A 16,998-nucleotide genomic window follows, 5' to 3' on the forward strand; every position below is an offset into this window, starting at 1 on the left:
TCCCACCTCCTTTACATGGATGTATCCAAACTCAGTGAAGGAAATACCAACAAAACAATTAACATCTAGGCAATTCCAGTCCTTAGATACACAAATGGAACAATGGATTAGAGTTAAGCAGGGCTAAAAGCTCTGGATAGGAAGGCTAGGAAAATAATGACAATGAATCATGCTCTTCACCCTCGGAGTGACATTGACAGACTCTACTTACCAAGAAAAATAGGTGGACATGGAATGTTGCACATACATCAGATGTAGAATAAGAAAAAATGGCATTGGAAGAATATCTGAAGGACAGTAAAGAAAATGCCGCGAAGCTAATATACCAGAAAATCTTATTGCATACTGGACCAAACTGGTCTACAAGAAACCCAAATGAAGAACAGAAAAGAGACATGGGAAAAAAAACATATTACATGGCCAGTACATTAAAAAGATTAAAATGCTCTGAGACTTTAGATTTCCAACAGACAAATAATGGCCACATAGTCCATTTAATGACAGTTTTGCTAAAGAATTGTCATTAAGAAAAATAAAAATCAGGATAGTGGATATTGCAGTACCTAAGATTGGCAACATAGAAAAGCAGGAGAAAATAATAAAATACAAAGACTTGCAAATTGAAATAGAATGACTATGCCAAAAGAAAGCAAAGATAGTACCCATAATAATGGGTGCAATTCGAAAACCTATGGAGCATCGCTTGAACACCATTAATAGTGATAAAAATCCCCATCAGTCAATTGCAAAAGGCAGCTTTAGCTGGAAAAGCTTACATCCTGCGAAGATACCTTTAACACCATCAAACAATATGGGAAGATGGATAAAAAAGCCAAATCCAGTCTAAACATCTGGCTGACTCTGTGATCAACCATAAGAATAATAACAATCTCAGTTGTGAAGCCTCTTTAATTTGTAAAATGTTGCAAAGGGTAAAGAAAGTGTAATGTTCCCCTGAGGAAGGGACAGTTGACATTTGGAGACTCTGAGAGGACTCGGTTGATTTCAAAACAGACAAACTGATCTAATGGGAAAATGGAAAATAAATGGATAATAAAATTAGGAAAAGGAATGGCTACCTGTGGCTACAAAGGTGTCCAGAGACCTTCTTTAGCAATACCGGTGCTCTCTGTCCATTCTTACTTTTGAAAAATAAAAGGTTGCTGTAAAATATTAGGAAGCTGATCTGTTTTAAAGCAATGTTTTAAAAACAACTTGAAAAGCACTGGCTTAAACTACATTACATTCTAGCATCGTATTTATTTGTAGAAATCCCCTTGGGCCCAACTGGGAGGGTAAATAATATATAGTGATTGCTGTATGATACAAAATTCATCTGGTAAATGGATGATCATGTGACTATCGTTCTTGTAGCTTTGATTTTGGCTTCTCTTTGATTTTGCTGATTCAGTAAAAATTCATATTGTGCTTTTAAAAAAAGAAAAGAAACATGTATTTTGTTTTTTGTACAGAGTGGTACTTTCACTGAGACATTTTCTCAGTGAGTCTGAAGGCTTTGTTCCCAGATGAGCTTTCATAAAAAGTTTAAGCAGAAACATTTTCTTTAATGTGATCTGTATGTTTTTCATAATTTCATCCAGAGTACCCCAAAAGAGCTCACATTGTTTGGGTGTGTCTCTGAATTAGTGCTCTGCAAGTGCTTTAAAAAAAAAAAAAAAGGATTACTTACTTTGTACTTCATTGCCTGTTACTGAACAGCTTTATTCTTTCTATATTCAAAATATAACACAAACAAAGAATAGCACAAGAAATGGGAAGACCATGTTAAATAGCTCCTTCTGGCTTTCCCATAACAGAGATTTTTGTCCCTGTACACCATACGGTAAGTCTGCTAATACTTGATTATTTGCATTTACTTACATTTGCACACTGTTAGGGCTCACAGATCAACAACATTTTTGAGTACCATCATAGGATTTGGCACAATACCCCCAGTTTAAAAAAAATAAAAATAAAAAAATGACTAAAGGCATGAATGCTGTGATCTTGCAAGATTCTGTGTTAGAAATGTTGATGAGGTTTTAAATATGTATGCCATGTTTTGGTATTATGGATACCATATCAACCATAGGTACTGTGGTTCCAGCCACTGCTAAAATGTTTTTCAAGTACAATTTAACATTTATTTATTGATCCTCCACTTGTATGACTTTATCGGGAGGGCAGCAACATTTCTTGTGTAACAAAGGGGGAGGATTAATTTCCTTCATTATGCCTGGATAACTGTTGCTAAGGCTGCTGATTACCATGCATAGAAAGCTAGCAAAGCCCTAGGTCCTCAAGAAGTACAGATTGCTCCATTGATTAATGACATAATCCTTAGGTGCAATTTGGGGAGGGGGAATCAGATGTCAAGATAACCTTGAAATCATCATGATAATGATGGATCTGTCCTGTTCAAGTATGTCACCCTATTGGGTGGCAATTTCTGTCTAGGACTGGATTTGCTTTATTCCTCTTTAGCACTGCATTTGAGTTTCAGCCAATCTATGTGGAGTAAAATTATGAAGATGAGGAGGTCGTCTAACTTATTGCTGCTAAGCATGTCATCACCAGTCCTGAAGGTCGTGCTGTATTTAGTTGCTCATTGCATTCCACAGTGCAAAGCTGCACCAGCAGTTTAATTCCCAAAGAGCACAAACAGGAAGAAAATTCTCCATTATTCTTCATTTCATCTTCAACATACTGCCTTGCCTGCACAGTATGCAACCTGCTATGTACAGTACGCTGTGTATTTGGTCACACTTGCTAAAGCTATTTATTATACCTGTTAATCTGACTATCCCTCACCTATTAATTCAGCATCATTAGACAATGGCACGTTAACGTTGTATCCATCTAAATGAAATTATATTGCTTGTTTCAGTGATAACAAATCTAACTTATTTTGTATGCTTGGTGATGTCGGAAAACCAGTAATGCTTTGCGAAGCTCTAGACAGCAAGGCAGTAAAAGAAATGCTGCATACTAAATACATTTAGGCATGCTTCCTTCTCTCTCTCTAATATATAGATAAAGGGCAATATAGCAGAAATCAATATTGCAATATTGCCATGATCTTCTGTGAAGGCTGCACCCATCTCAGAAGACTCCTTGCAACATTTGAGGGGCAAAAAGCATCCATAAAATGCTGTATAAAAGAGAGCTGCACAAAGCACAGAGCTTCCAGCAGCCAAAGAAGAATGAAGCAGAGTGGAGCAGGAAAAGCCTGGGTAGAGATGCTAAGGTATATTCTCCTTGTCTAACATAGACTGGAATCAAGTCACCGTGCAAAGCCAAAGTTCCAAGTAGTGGCAATTGCTGCAAGGCTTAATATATAACCGACTGCAAGAGTCGGAAACACAGCATCAGGTCCAAAGGGATGGGTGGCTTCAGTAGGTTGCCGTCAAGGCGCAGGTAGCGAAGACGTGGCACATTTTCAAGATCTGAAGATGCTGCATTAAAAGAGACCAGAGAAGTGGGGCATATCTGAGTCCCATTGATTTCTGAAGGCAAAAGAAAAAAAGAAAAAAACCCACAGGTAAGTAATAAGCTAGGGTTAGGGAAGTTACAGAGATCATCTGTTTCATATTCCAATCTGCTCTTTCAGCATTTATTATTCATCAACTAATTATTGACAGAGTTATTCAAATACAATATTGTATTATTGCAATAGTCCCTTCCAGCTTAAAGATATTTATAATTCTACTCCTCTGTTTGAAATCATGGAGGAAACTTCCCTCGCCGGCAGTAAACAAAGCCTTTTCTATTCAGTTTTTCATTCCCATGCTTTTTTTCCCCACATTCATTTAATAAAGGGTCTATATAAATCACTCCTAAATACTGAGTATCTACAAAAGCAGATAACAGTTAGTGTAAAATAGAAGTATAAAAACAACGTTCTAAAGCTCCTTAGAACACCTGCAATGTTTTATAATAGTTAGGATTTTAATCTTCTCTATAACTTTACAAGCTATAGCTTTTTTTGTTCTGCTTTAAGATATTAGAAATGTGCAGTGAAGACCAGGGATGAACAAGCTAGTACATGCACTTTCTTTGCTCTAACTTTTATTATCCCTTCCCTTCCTTCTATACACACATTGATGGAAAACTGTAATACAAAGCCTTTTGTTTCCATGAAGGATTCCTACATATTTTAGAATTCTAAATTGTGCACTGAAATTTCAGGAATATAAAGGTTCCCTGTTGCAGAACACCACAGAGTGAATGAAGATGGAAAGAAAAGTTAGTAGCATCATATTTCTTCATATCTATGCAATACAGCCTAAAACACAAAACATTTATGGACTGCTTTTCTAACAAGTATGTTTGTTATATAATATACTTACCTGAATGCTTGTCTTCAGGTGTGCATTTGATTCATATTTCATTATTAGAATGTTGTTATAATGAGATCTACATCTACATATTCAGAATTTATAAATACAATTTATTAATTGTGAATGATATTGATAACTCAGAAATTTGCACTAAGCTCTCCTTATAGAAACCAAGTTATTGTGCCTTTTGTATAATCATCTTGGAATAAATCAAGTACTTTTTGTTGACTGGTTGCAATGTGGGGCAAATCTAAGAGCAAATGGGAGGGCCAAAAACTGGATCTGGAGTTTCCTTCTCTGGATAGCTCTGACTTCTACGCCTTCCACATCATGCTTATCAAACATGGTAAATTATATAATCTTCTAACCAGTATAGTTGAAGTGCAATAAACTTGCAGGATATTACTTTATACAAGATACAAGATTATGCTGTACTGATCATCTAACCACTCGGTGGCGCAATGGTTAGAGTGCGATACTGCAGGCTACTCTGCTGACTGTCGGTTGCCTGCAATTTGGCAGTTCAAATCCCACCAGGCTCAAGGTTGATTCAGCCTTCCATCCTTCCGAGGTGTGTAAAATGAGGATCATGCTGGGGGCATATGCTGACTTTGTAAATTGCTTAGAGAGGGCTGTAAAGCACTATGAAGTGGTATATAAGTGTAAGTGTTATTGCTATTGCTATATTAGACCATTGAAAAGCCCCACTCAAGCACATTATTAATAAACTACAGGCCATTTTGGACAATGACATTGCACTTTCTCAGACAGAGTAGCAGAACCCATATCCACATATAGATAACCACCCAATATGAAGCAGATTCTCACATGCAATAAAAAAACAATAAGAAGATTATGTTAACAAGCAAACAAGACTATGTAATAAGCCCAGTTGTCTATTTTACACCAGCAGTGCCATACAGATTCCAGCAACTTCATACATATGATTAGAGGTACCATTACATGTTCTTCCTCTAATGAAATCTATACCATCATCTGCCAACATTGCCCCTCTGGAGTCTACATAGAACAAATAAGACAAACTCTGCACAAAATAGCAATAGCTATTATATATTGATTTACAGTTTTCTTGCAGCCCTTTCTAAATGGTTTACAGCAGGGATGTTAAACTCAAGGCCCGTGGGCTGCATCTGGCCTGTGATGTGGCTGGATCTGACCCAAGGGGCCATCTGGGTCTACCCAGTGCAAAGAGGAACAATCAGGCCAGTGTCTTTGGCCCAATCTACTCAGTGCGAAGAGGAAAGATCAACCCAGCATGGCTTTGGCCCAGTCTACCCAATGCGAAGAGAAAACATGCCGGCAGTTTGGGGAGTGGCATCAAGTTGACCACACCCACCCAGTTGGCCACACCCATCTGACCCCCCCGAGGTCAACTACAGCTCTGATGGGGCCCTCAATGAAATTGAGTTTTACACCCCTGGTTTACAGTGTCAGCATATTGCCCTGTACAAGCTGGATCCCCGTTTTATTGATCTCGGAAGGATGGAAGGCTGAGTCAATCTTGAGCTAGTGAGACTTGAACTACCAAACTGCTGCAGTCGGCAGCCAGCAAAAGTAGCCTGCAGTACTGCATTCTAATCACTGTGCCACCACGGCTCAAAATAATGAATGGATACAAGTTTAACATCAGGATCAAAACAGAATTTCTGAGGACTGTTTCCAACACAATGGCTGGGCTGGGAATGACAGTAGTATGGTAACTGTCCCCTCTCTCTGGACTTACTGATTCTGTTATTCTGTTATATTTTTTACCTTGTTTCTTTTGTTTCTGTTATTTATCTTTTGTATTTTTCTAATCTTTCCTCCCTTTTTGTATCTTAAAGCAGTATTATGAAAAATAAATTTAAAAACATTAGTATCTGCTACTAGAAAATATTTTATCCTTACTGTTCAGACTAATGCTCGGAAATGTATGCACAACTTTAAAAAACAACCTTCAGTTCTTTTAATTTAAGATGTGAAAGAGTGTTATGATTGTCTACTGAAATTCTGGGTTTGAAATAAGATTCAGGTCCTTCCTATATAAGGTCCATCTTATAAGGACATTTTATTGACCTACAGAATTGCCAAAAATTTAACTTGAAAGAAAAACCAACCCCAAGCTTTTGGGGTTGGTTTAAACTATAGCAGCTCATTATATTCTTTATTACTTCCTTGTTAAGACATTCTGGAAGGAATTCTGCATTTCTTAAATGCAGATGTTTTCAATTAAGGCAACAGATGTTGGGAACTCCTGCTGAACATACTCCTGGGAACAGGAAGAAGAAATGTTTTATTTTTCTACAGCTATGTTGATGTATTCTAAAGGATACAAACTAATCTATTAAATTATTAAGGCTTTACCCAATAGTATGCGAAATATACGTTGATTTTAAAAAATCACATTTAAAGACACAAAATGTGAAAACTCATTGATATTTTTTCTCCGTACTCCTTTACACAGTCACTCATTAATTTAAATTAATATAAAAATAGTATGCAAAATAATTAAAATTGCTTTGATTTGCAATGATTTCTCAGCAAAGAGAAAAATCTTGGGAAAATAAATCAGTCCTAAAGCCAAAATCTATTAGCTATAGATTGACAGAAGCCGCAGAAAAGTAAGTGGACGGATGCTGACTTTTCCCCCTCCCTTTCTCTTTCTTCCTATATCAAAGAAACATAAAAATAATTTCCATTTTTGTTATATGGAAAGATCTAAATGTTTCTTTATATGGCAATAGTACAATTTGCATGGAAAAGAACAATTTGCTCTCAGTCTGACTCCTCTCTACTCTGCCACCCACCCTGTTCTGTTCAATCATCAGTCATAAAGTTACAGCTTTGGGCAAGATGGAATTTATAATTTCGTGGAATCCCATGGAGTTAGGAGCAATGAGGGAGAATAAGATTTCTTACTAAGGTTCCCTTGAAAGCATCAACAGAAGTAAGTCATTTTGGAGTTTTTAAAATGAATGTTGAGTCATGAGATAATCTACCTCTTCCCACTCCCCTTTCCCCCCACAAACAGGACCTCTTGTAGATCTAACCAATTACAGACTTGTGCCAACTCACTTTGAATTGAGTTGTCATTCATGTAGAGGTGCTCCAGCTTGGGGCTGATATAGGGGATGCTGGTGAGGTTGTTGTATGCCAAATGCAAAACCAGCAAATTGGTGATGTTGAAAGTGTTGATAGGCAATCCTTTGTCAGACAGTTTATTATAGTTAAGCCTGATGAAGGCCAAATTGGAGAAATCTTTGAAGTAATCGTTGGGGATATTATCAATTTGATTCTCATCAAGAAAGAGCTGGTGAATGGCTTTGGGAACCCCAGGAGGCATCTTGCTTAGCCGATTATGAGCCAGGTTGAGTTGCATGAGGTTCTTGAGCCCCTTGAAAGTGTTCTTTTTGAAGTCTCCATTATCCAGTTGATTATGATGAAGATCTAAAAGGAGGAGGTGATCTAACTTGCTGAATACATTTTCAGGGATTTTGGAGATACGGTTTCTGCTCAGCCTAAGTTGCTCAAGATTGGGAGGCAAGTTGTTGGGCACTTCCTTAAGGAAATTTTTTTCCATGTACAGAAAGACAAGATTATCCAACTTTTGTAGTACTTGTGATCCCACTGAATCAATGCGGTTGTTGTCCAAACTGATCCATCGCAGCCCTGATGCATTCTTGAAAGATTCTTCAGAGATCTTATCAATGAAATTGTTTTGTAGGTACACATATTGGGCCCTGGGTGGGATGAGTGGGACTTTTCTCAGGTTGCGGCTGTCACAATAAATGGCTGAAGGAAAATCTGGGGGGCAGAAGCATTCTCGGGGACAATCTGGAAAAACTGAGGGTGGTCCTGGGGGAAGAGGTGGAGGGAACTCGGTCGGTTCAACTGGCTCAGGGAGTGAAGGAGTCGGACGTTTCTTGGGAGGTTTGGGAGGTTTGCGCCTCTGTCCATTTACCTCACAGATCAGCAAAAAAATGAGTGGGAAAATCAATCTGGCAAACCTCTTCATGGCTAAATAGAACAAGAAGAAAGAAAAGCAAGCGTTAAAAATATACTCCTTCATTCATTCATTCATTCAATAATAAGTCAATATTTTCCTACATAGACTGTTCTTCTTTTGTTTTGCATTTATGTTTGCAAATAGAATTTTGAGAGCTTGCAAATCTGGTTAAAGACAACAGTTCAAAATATTGGATAACAACAGGCTGGGGAAATCTGCAATAGAATGCTTGAACTTAGGAGTCAGCCACCTGTTATACTTAAGTGTGATCGAACTGGGATGGGACAGAAATTTTGGAATATACAAAACCAATGCTGAAAAAAACCCATCCATGAGGGATGGCGTCAATGAGAATGGTAGTCACATACTTCCAATAGTTGCAGGGAGTTAACAATGATGGGGTTACACTACCAATGAACGCTCTTGGATCACCACATGCAAACATACAACGCCAATGAACCCTCTTGGATCAGCACATGCAACATAGAACAGCATATTTGCCAGGCCTTGGATGCACGTAGTCCTCGACTTACAATAGTTTGTTTATTGACTGTTTGTAGTTACTACAGCACTGGCTTATGACTGTTTTTCACACTTACTACTGATGCAACATCCCCATAGTCAGATGATCAAAATTCAGACTCTTGGCTATTGATTCATATTTATGATGGTTGCACTATCCTGGATCATGTGATCAACTTTGGTGGCCTTCCGACAAGCAAAATCAATGAAGAAGCCAGATTCACTTAACAACCATGTTACTAAATTAACAACTGTAGTGATTCAGTTAACAACTGTGGCAAGAAAGGTCATAAAATGGGGCAAAAATTCACTTAAGAACTTCTGTTTCTCATTTCCCACTTTCCATTATCACATCTCTTGCTTCCCTGACCCTATTCATACTTCACAGATGATGGAGGAAGCTGAAGTCACTGTCCATCTCTCTGCTTTAGTCTGTTTTGTCCTCATTAGTGTGGACTTTTCTCTCTGAATAGGTCTCTAACCTTTATCCCAGGAGGGCAATGTATTTCGCTAAGAACAGAAATTTTGGGCTCAGGTATGATCAAGGGCTACCTTTATTTGTTCTTTTTCCCAGCCATTCATTTGGAGCACAGGATACAAAAGGGAGGAGGACTGCAAGGAAAACATATTGCCCTTCTGGGATAAAGGTTAGAGACCTATACAGAGAGAAAAGTCCACATGAGGACAGAACAGACTAAAAGCCTGCTTGCTTTTGGGGGCACAATCTCAAAAAGTTCCTAGATTCATCAAGCTTTCTCATCATCCTGACCAAATTCCAGAAGCAACCTATCCATCATCCATTATTAACAATGACATACATGGCAAAAGCATATTGCAGCTCAAGAAAAGTTGATCTTGAAAGAAAAAGACTTATATGGGAATACCAACTTCCCTGAGAGTGCACCCTGGAAGAGTACATATAGTGGGAATTGCTCCATCAATAAAGCTGTAAAGGCTTTACAGGGTTCCAGTTCTATGTCCTATCATTGTCTGCTATGATATCAGCAGGATGACGAAGCCTACCTGGAAAGTGACTCCATAGAGGAAAGTGACCCCATAGAGCAGGGGTCCCCAACCGCCGGTCCGCGGACCGGTACCGGGCCGTGAACAAGCCTTACCGGGCCGCTGGTTGCTGGCGCCGCCATCTTTTTGGTAAAAGAAATTTTTCGTCAAAAAAGATGGCGGCGCAGCATTTTCGGTGAGCTTTCCGGGTAGAAAGCCATTTCTACCCGAAAAGCTCACCGAAGTGCTGGCGCCGCCATTTTTTGACGAAAATCGCCGGTGACATCACCGGAAGTGATTTTTCGTAAAAAAATGGCGGCGCCAGCTGACGCCGGAACCGGGCTGGCGCCCAGCTGACGCTGAACCGGGCCGCAGGCCGTCGAAAAGGTTGGGGATCCCTGCCATAGAGGACTAAGCAGAAGCACACTGGCAACTGCTGTTGAGATTGCAGGGTTCTTTCATGTAAATGCATGGAATATGATGTGCCATGAGCCCTTTGCCTTTTGGAAAAAAAGTATGTGGACAGGAAACAAAGACGGAGAGAAAGTAAAATTAGCAATAGCCGGTAGCCAGAGAATGTCAGGGTTTGGGAGGTTTTTGTGCTAAGGAGAGTCTGAAGACAGAATGGCACCACTTGAATGATGGATTATGGCTTATACTTTGACTGCATATCCAGCCCTCATTCCTTGGGGATTATTTATATGTATGGATATCGTAATGGAATTTCATGTTGGTTTCATGTTTGTTCTGCTCTAAACATCCAGATATGGCCAAAGTACTCACAAGAATCTGGACTGAGATTCTCAGCTTAGTCACTGATTTAATCACTGAGAAGCAAAGCTGTGACTAAAATGGCCTACTGCCAGCAGAGATTTCTTCCAAAAGGTAAAGGACTCATGGTACATGATATTCCAAGCATTTATAAGAAAGAACCCTGTAATTTCAACAGCAGTTTCTAGGGTGCTTAGTCTGCTTAGTCCTCTATGGGATCATTGTTCCAGGCAGGTTTCTTCATCCTGCCGATGTCATAGCAGACACATGTGGGGATGGCTTCTTCCTCTACGAGGTAACCTCATCCCCTGCACACAAAGTTATACAGGTAAGATAAGACACAATCTAAAGCAAGATTTGGAGACAGGGAAAATTATTGCAGCAAATCTATCACGGTTCCTTCTGTCTTTCACAGGCGTAACAGTGTCAAGTACTTCATCCAGGTATCCAACTGCAGCCACATGAGAATTGCAGTTGGGATATTGTTGTTTGGCAAGTTAAAGCAACTGTCAGCTGGGAAACCATTTTTCTTTGAGGCTTCTGAGCTGCCACATTCAGTGCCTGGGAAATTGGGAGGGGGACTTCAAGGAGCAGTGGAAAATTAGCCACAACAACATTCCTTTTTCAGAGAGTCAAGGACATGTTACTCTGCACGTGGAGGGGAGTGTCTGGGGATAGTCTCTGGTTGGAATGAAGTAAGGACTGGACCATGTGATGAACTATTGGATTGGATTTTGGATTATCTTTGGGCTAAGGAAAACCTGGAAATCTCAGATTCAGGTTTTCCTCAGATGTGCCAATAAAATCTCTGATAAAAAATCTCTAATAAAATGGATCTTTGAGAAGATGACAGTCTTGGAGTCTTTTAATTTGGAGGTTGTTACTTGGAATGCTGACAGCAACATGACTGTAAGGATGCTGAGCAAAGAACCATTAGCTATTGTTTAAGTTCCCAGTTATCCTCTCGAGACAATTTGTTTTTCTAAATGTTTCCTTTGGGTGCAAATTTTAATTACTTTAAAATTAATTCTAGTGAATTATATGTCTGAGCAATATAAAACCAGATGCCTATGTGTGATATATTTATACCGCTAGAGTGTCATTACTGGGAATTGAAATATGTGGTGCCTTCTCCTTTATCAAAGAAATGTTGCTGTTCTTTTAAATATGTATTTCCTCCAAGTAAATCAACAGGAGATATATTTCTGGAACTGATTTTTTTATGCCATTAAAAGGTGCGTATGTCAGATTTCATTAATATGATAGGACCACCACAAATCTTGCCTATAGTTTTGTTTCCTGAATTCCACAAAGTCTTAGTTGCAAAAATGCATTATTTTTATGACAACAGCATTTTCCTTACTTCTTTTTTCAGAGTTGAGATATCAAATAATTTTTTTGTGATCTTAAGAAAAATAACATGCAATCATCAGGTTTTACATTCCAGAAGCCTACAAAGAATGACCTACCCTATCATGATGTCCTTGCTTTTACAGGATCCTTCCATTCCTAAAGCTAATTTCATTCCAGTAATTCATTTTAAGATGTGATGGCCTTTCCCTAGAGCATTAGCAATGTTAGTTAACACAAAAATATGAGATTTATGTTCAGTTGCTTTACATTTTTAAACTTAGAAAATACTTGTAATTTGGATTGTAATTAACACATGAAAAGTGTTAAAATTGGTTTTATTACTTTAATAAAATAGAATGTCCACTTCTTGTGACCTGTAAAATCCATCTAGCAAGCTTAGCTGGTTTATCACAAAATGGCTGCTGCAGAAAAATATCCAGATATTAAAAAAAAACAAAAAACCAAGGGTAATAAATAAACAATTTGCCTTAGATTCTTTTTTTTTTAAATAAAAGTTTTATTAATTTTCAATAAACAAACATACACAAACAAAACACAAAACATGAAAACATAAAACTTCTTTTTGGAAAGCGGCTTAGTCCCGGGTTACATCTTTTTGTACAAACATAAATCAAATTCATGCTCACTTTATATACCATTTCATATCTTATTTACCATTCTATATTTTCTGTTTAGCTTCTCCCCTCTTTTCACTCTCTTAATTCTATTTTATTTATTTCATCTCGATTTAAATCATTATACTTGTATCTTTTGTCCATTCTGTTTCAATTATCAATTTATCTTTTCTCTTTAACACAAAATTTCTCCTGTAATCACTGATTGAAATATGACGCTTTTATATCTTTCCCCTAAAATTAACACTTAAAATAATATATAGTTTTCATTCTGATTCTGCTTAGTACATTCTAAAGCTACGTACTACATTTTAAAATAATAAAATAATAAGTTTATAATATAATTAAAACAATAATCCATAACAAATTAAACTCTATCATTAAATGTTAAGCATTTTACACATTCCCGTTAATATTAATATTATTAATTAATAATAATATTAATCTCCATTCTCTTCTGTATTCCTCTTTTCTGTTGCTTTCTGACATTGTATCGATTTAATAAATAAATCATATAATGTTCCAGTTTTCTAACTTTATTTCAAATACAGATACAACAATACAGTCTTATGTACTTTTGCAGAATCTCTTTTTTAATTATGTTTTTACCCTTTATCTCTGAAAAAAACCTGTTTCTTTACATCCTGTTTCAAACCTTTGTAACTTCTCTTCACTTTTCCCCTTCCTTTCTTCTCCGATCTAGCCTTTTTACCCCCCCGTCTCTTGACCTCCACCCTCTTAATCTCCATTCTCTTCTGTATTCCTCTTTTCTGTTGCTTTCTGACATTGTATCGATTTTTACCTTATTTTTTCCCTTTTTTGGTTATTCTTTTAAGTCGTAAATTCTCCATTCTCTTTCCCCTCTTTCCCTTTTCTTCCCCAGTTAAAGTTGTTTGTTCATTAAAGATGGCTTCTTCTTCTTCCTCCTGACCTTCTTGTTCTTGTAATTCCTGATAGTTAGAAATCGCCATTTCTAAGAAATGAAAAACAGATCCAGAAGAGCCCTTCCCTTCTTGTTCCTCTTCTTTTAGCTTTTTAAATTCCACTTTCAATTCTTCAACAGATAATGCCATTGTAAAAAATTTTTTAAATAACCCAAATGTTTTTAATCTTTCAAATAATAATTTCCAAAGGTCCCAAAGTCACCAAGCAATCCAGATCAACACAAGCTGTTTCATTTAGCACTTTCTCCTTTTTATACTTTCTCTTCCTGGGGTACAGTTCAATTGCAAAGTTCCAAAATGTATCTTTTAGAAGTCTTATTACAGTTTAACTCTGATCTTATAAGCTCCAAGCAGCCTCCTCCAGCGAAGTCTTAATATTAATTCTTTACCTCTCCCTTCCCACTTATAGCAAAAAAAGATTTTTTTTTCCAGTTCCAATGTTCAGAAATCTTTAATGTCCCCTTGGCTTTAATTTTCAAATTTAATTACCTGCTGATGCAAAAAAGGTTTTTTCTGATTTCCATCTGCTATCTCCATAGGGAAGGAGAGTGAGAAAAAACAAAACTTTCCCTTTTAACTTTCATCCGCCGCTTTTTACGATCTTCTTTGGGAACAATGTATCTTTAATAGAGTTAAGTTTCCAGGGTATTTAGATGTTACTTGTTATCCTGGTTCAGCCAAAAACTTTCACTTTCTCAGCTTCCTCCTGCACATTCTTGTCCAGCTGAAAGCTTCTTTGTGGCGGCCATTGCTGACCACTGCTCCACTGCTTTTGGAAAAGGGAGTTAAGCCAGCTGAAGAGGGGGGTTGCGATTCCCCCGGATCCCTGCTGGATCTCCCCTGTCTTCAGTCACCTCTACAGGGTAACTATTAGCCCCCAAATCCGGCTGGATCGGGGGCACTCCAGCGGCGAGCGCAGCAGAAACCGCGCACGATCGCGGATTCCTGCTGCCGAAGAAGCCTTGCAAACCAGAAGTCCAACAATTTGCCCTAGATTCTAAGAATAAAGGAAAGGCAATGTCTGATTTCCAAACTAACAACATTATTCCTTTTAATCCATAGTTCTATCTATGTAAGGATTCCTCCAACATTATTTTTGTCTTTCACACTTCCCAAACAAAAGGGGCATGTTTTGTCTCTTTTTCAGGCTCCCCACCATTAGCACATTCTTCATTTAAAAGACAGATATACATTTGTACATACTTTCCATATAATATTATCCAGTCAGAGGCCATCATGCTCTGTTCAGTCATCATCCAACTATACTCCTCATTTCCTCCAATTTACTAGCCTAAATTTAATACCCTCCTAACCCCTGCCCAGTCAAATTTCTACATGCCATCTCATGGTGCTCATCAGTTCTTCTCACCAGTCTCTGGATCTCTGTGCCACCTGAATCCATCCAAGATTGTCCACCACTCCGACTATGTTAATTTTCTTTCCTTTTCTTTCAAGTTACGTTGCATAACTGTTGCATGTCACCATCATATTTATACGTTTTTAAATATTGACTAAATCTCAGCGGCTGGAAATCCATCAATCTCTAAAATGTTAATACAGCTGCTGCCATTTATAAGTAAGCAAGTGAATAAACAGAATATTCATCATCAAATGAAAATTAAAGTCATGTCCTTTTACTGAAAATTATTCTTAATCCTGATATAGGGATCAAAGGTAGCATGTAAATGCATTCAGCCTTCATAATCCATAAAAGCACAGGTGAGTTCAGACTTTTGTAATTCCCAATCTTTTGTATTAGAAAGTCAAAGTTTAGAAAGTGTGATCCAGCTAGATGGAAAATAATTAAACCTCCTCCATTCCCCCCACCCCCCAGTTCCATTGTTCCCATAGATGTGTTTCCATTCTGCATTTTATGGAAAAGACAAATTGACTTTATCAACTATGCTATTTCTATCTTCAAACCTGGAAAACTTCGTTTGTATTCTTGTAGCACCCACTACCAGTTTTGTTATTTTCTGAATCCTGGGTGTTCTGCTTATTACTCTCTGGATGGGTATAAAGCAGACAGAGCAACTCCACAAAGCATCCATACAAAGTCTTTTTTATTGGTTCATCAGGCATCCTTATCAACTCACAGTTATGACGAGGTTCTTCTTAATGTCCAGTCCTTTGCATATCTGCATTATGGTGTAGAAAGATAATAAACTCTCATCCCCATGATGATTGAAGCATCTGCATGGTAATGGATTCAGGCAAGAGTGAGGGAGCCTCCCCCAACCCAACAAGGTTCAATTTAGTGACCAATCAGGATTACAGGTGTGACCACAAAATATGGACTACATTTTCCAGGACACCTTAACTACATTTACCATGATGCATTCCCTTAAGGGAACAGCTCTCAATTCCTAACTAACTATCCAAATCCCATTAACTCTAACTGTCTGGACAGCACACTGGGGAAGGAACATATCTGCCTTTTACTAGATATTTCTTTCAAGCCTGTGAATGAATGTAATTGCATTTTCTTCATTAATGTGTTTTTTTCTTTTCACCTTTTCACATCAAGCATACAGATGATGAATGTGGCTAACAATTCTGGTGATAAGCTTCCAGTCCTTTCCATTACCCAGGGCTCAAACATTATATTGTGGCTGCCTAAGTCAAACTAACACAAACATTTAATTTAACATAGCATTTTCAGAAATATCAAATGATCAGGAAAGACTCTGATAACTGAGAACATTAAATTCCATTCAAACAAATATTTGAGATTTATAATCAGCATCAGTTAGCTCTGGCTAGGAAAAAGAATTAAAAACTAACCTGAATGTATGCATGGATGCTTTTAGTGTTTTCATTTTGTGATAGGAAGTGCTTTAATTTCTCATGTTTCTATTTCTGAACTCAGTGCATAATTCAGAGTTTCTTATTTCTAATCGAATCTTGCATTCAGTACAAAAGGTTCTTTGGCTAGAGCCAAAGAAAACAAACAGCAGAAAAAACAACTCCATACAAAGACTATGTCTATTCTTCTTGTGTCTTGTGGCCATCATTTGCTCTTGTTCTCTGCTTGTTACATATGCTCTAATTAAGGAGTATGCCAGTGCCAGATCTCTTTACTGAGCGTTTGGCTTTCTGCTGCCTAGATCTGGTAGACCTGATCTGATTCTAGGTGTTTTATATGACAACACCAAGATGGAATCTTGTTACATGTCCCAAATTTGAGTTTGTTCTGCTAAACATTTGAGTTTTTCTTTTCTTCTTACTTTTTTTTTGGTATATTTTTTTATTTTTAAATATATATAAGTATTGAATACATGAGCAGTGTGACATCTGGGTATCCTTAGCTTTGATACTGAATAGTAATAATATTGACAATTTTAGTAATCTTAGTTACATTAATCATCCTCACATCATTATAATAACATTATACATAATAAACTCATCTTTCAACTTCTAATCCT

General features: G+C 37.6%; 1 protein-coding gene across 9 annotated transcripts in view; it reads right to left on the minus strand.

Moving 5' to 3' along the window:
• Positions 1 to 1,697: 1,697 nt before the first annotated feature.
• PRELP (proline and arginine rich end leucine rich repeat protein) overlaps positions 1,698 to 16,998 on the minus strand; it is a 37,231-nt gene continuing 21,930 nt past the window's right edge. For 6 of the 9 annotated variants that reach the window (XM_026676867.2, XM_026676868.2, XM_087959752.1 and 3 more), the window contains 2 exons: positions 7,416 to 8,357; positions 1,698 to 3,506 (listed from right to left, as the gene is read on the minus strand). In XM_026676867.2, coding sequence (XP_026532652.1) covers positions 3,331 to 3,506; positions 7,416 to 8,355 — 1,116 coding nt within the window. In that variant the 5' untranslated portion in view covers positions 8,356 to 8,357 and the 3' untranslated portion in view covers positions 1,698 to 3,330. Of the gene's footprint in view, positions 3,507 to 7,415; positions 8,358 to 12,110; positions 12,202 to 16,998 lie in introns of all 9 variants that reach the window. The other 3 variants (XM_087959756.1, XM_087959753.1, XM_087959755.1) reach the window with 1 other exon arrangement.

Source organism: Notechis scutatus, chromosome 3 (assembly GCF_049901735.1).
Source record: "Notechis scutatus isolate UNSWTSFEM ecotype Mainland chromosome 3, rNotScu1.2, whole genome shotgun sequence".
In the NCBI taxonomy this organism is placed as follows: Eukaryota; Metazoa; Chordata; class Lepidosauria; order Squamata; family Elapidae; genus Notechis; species Notechis scutatus.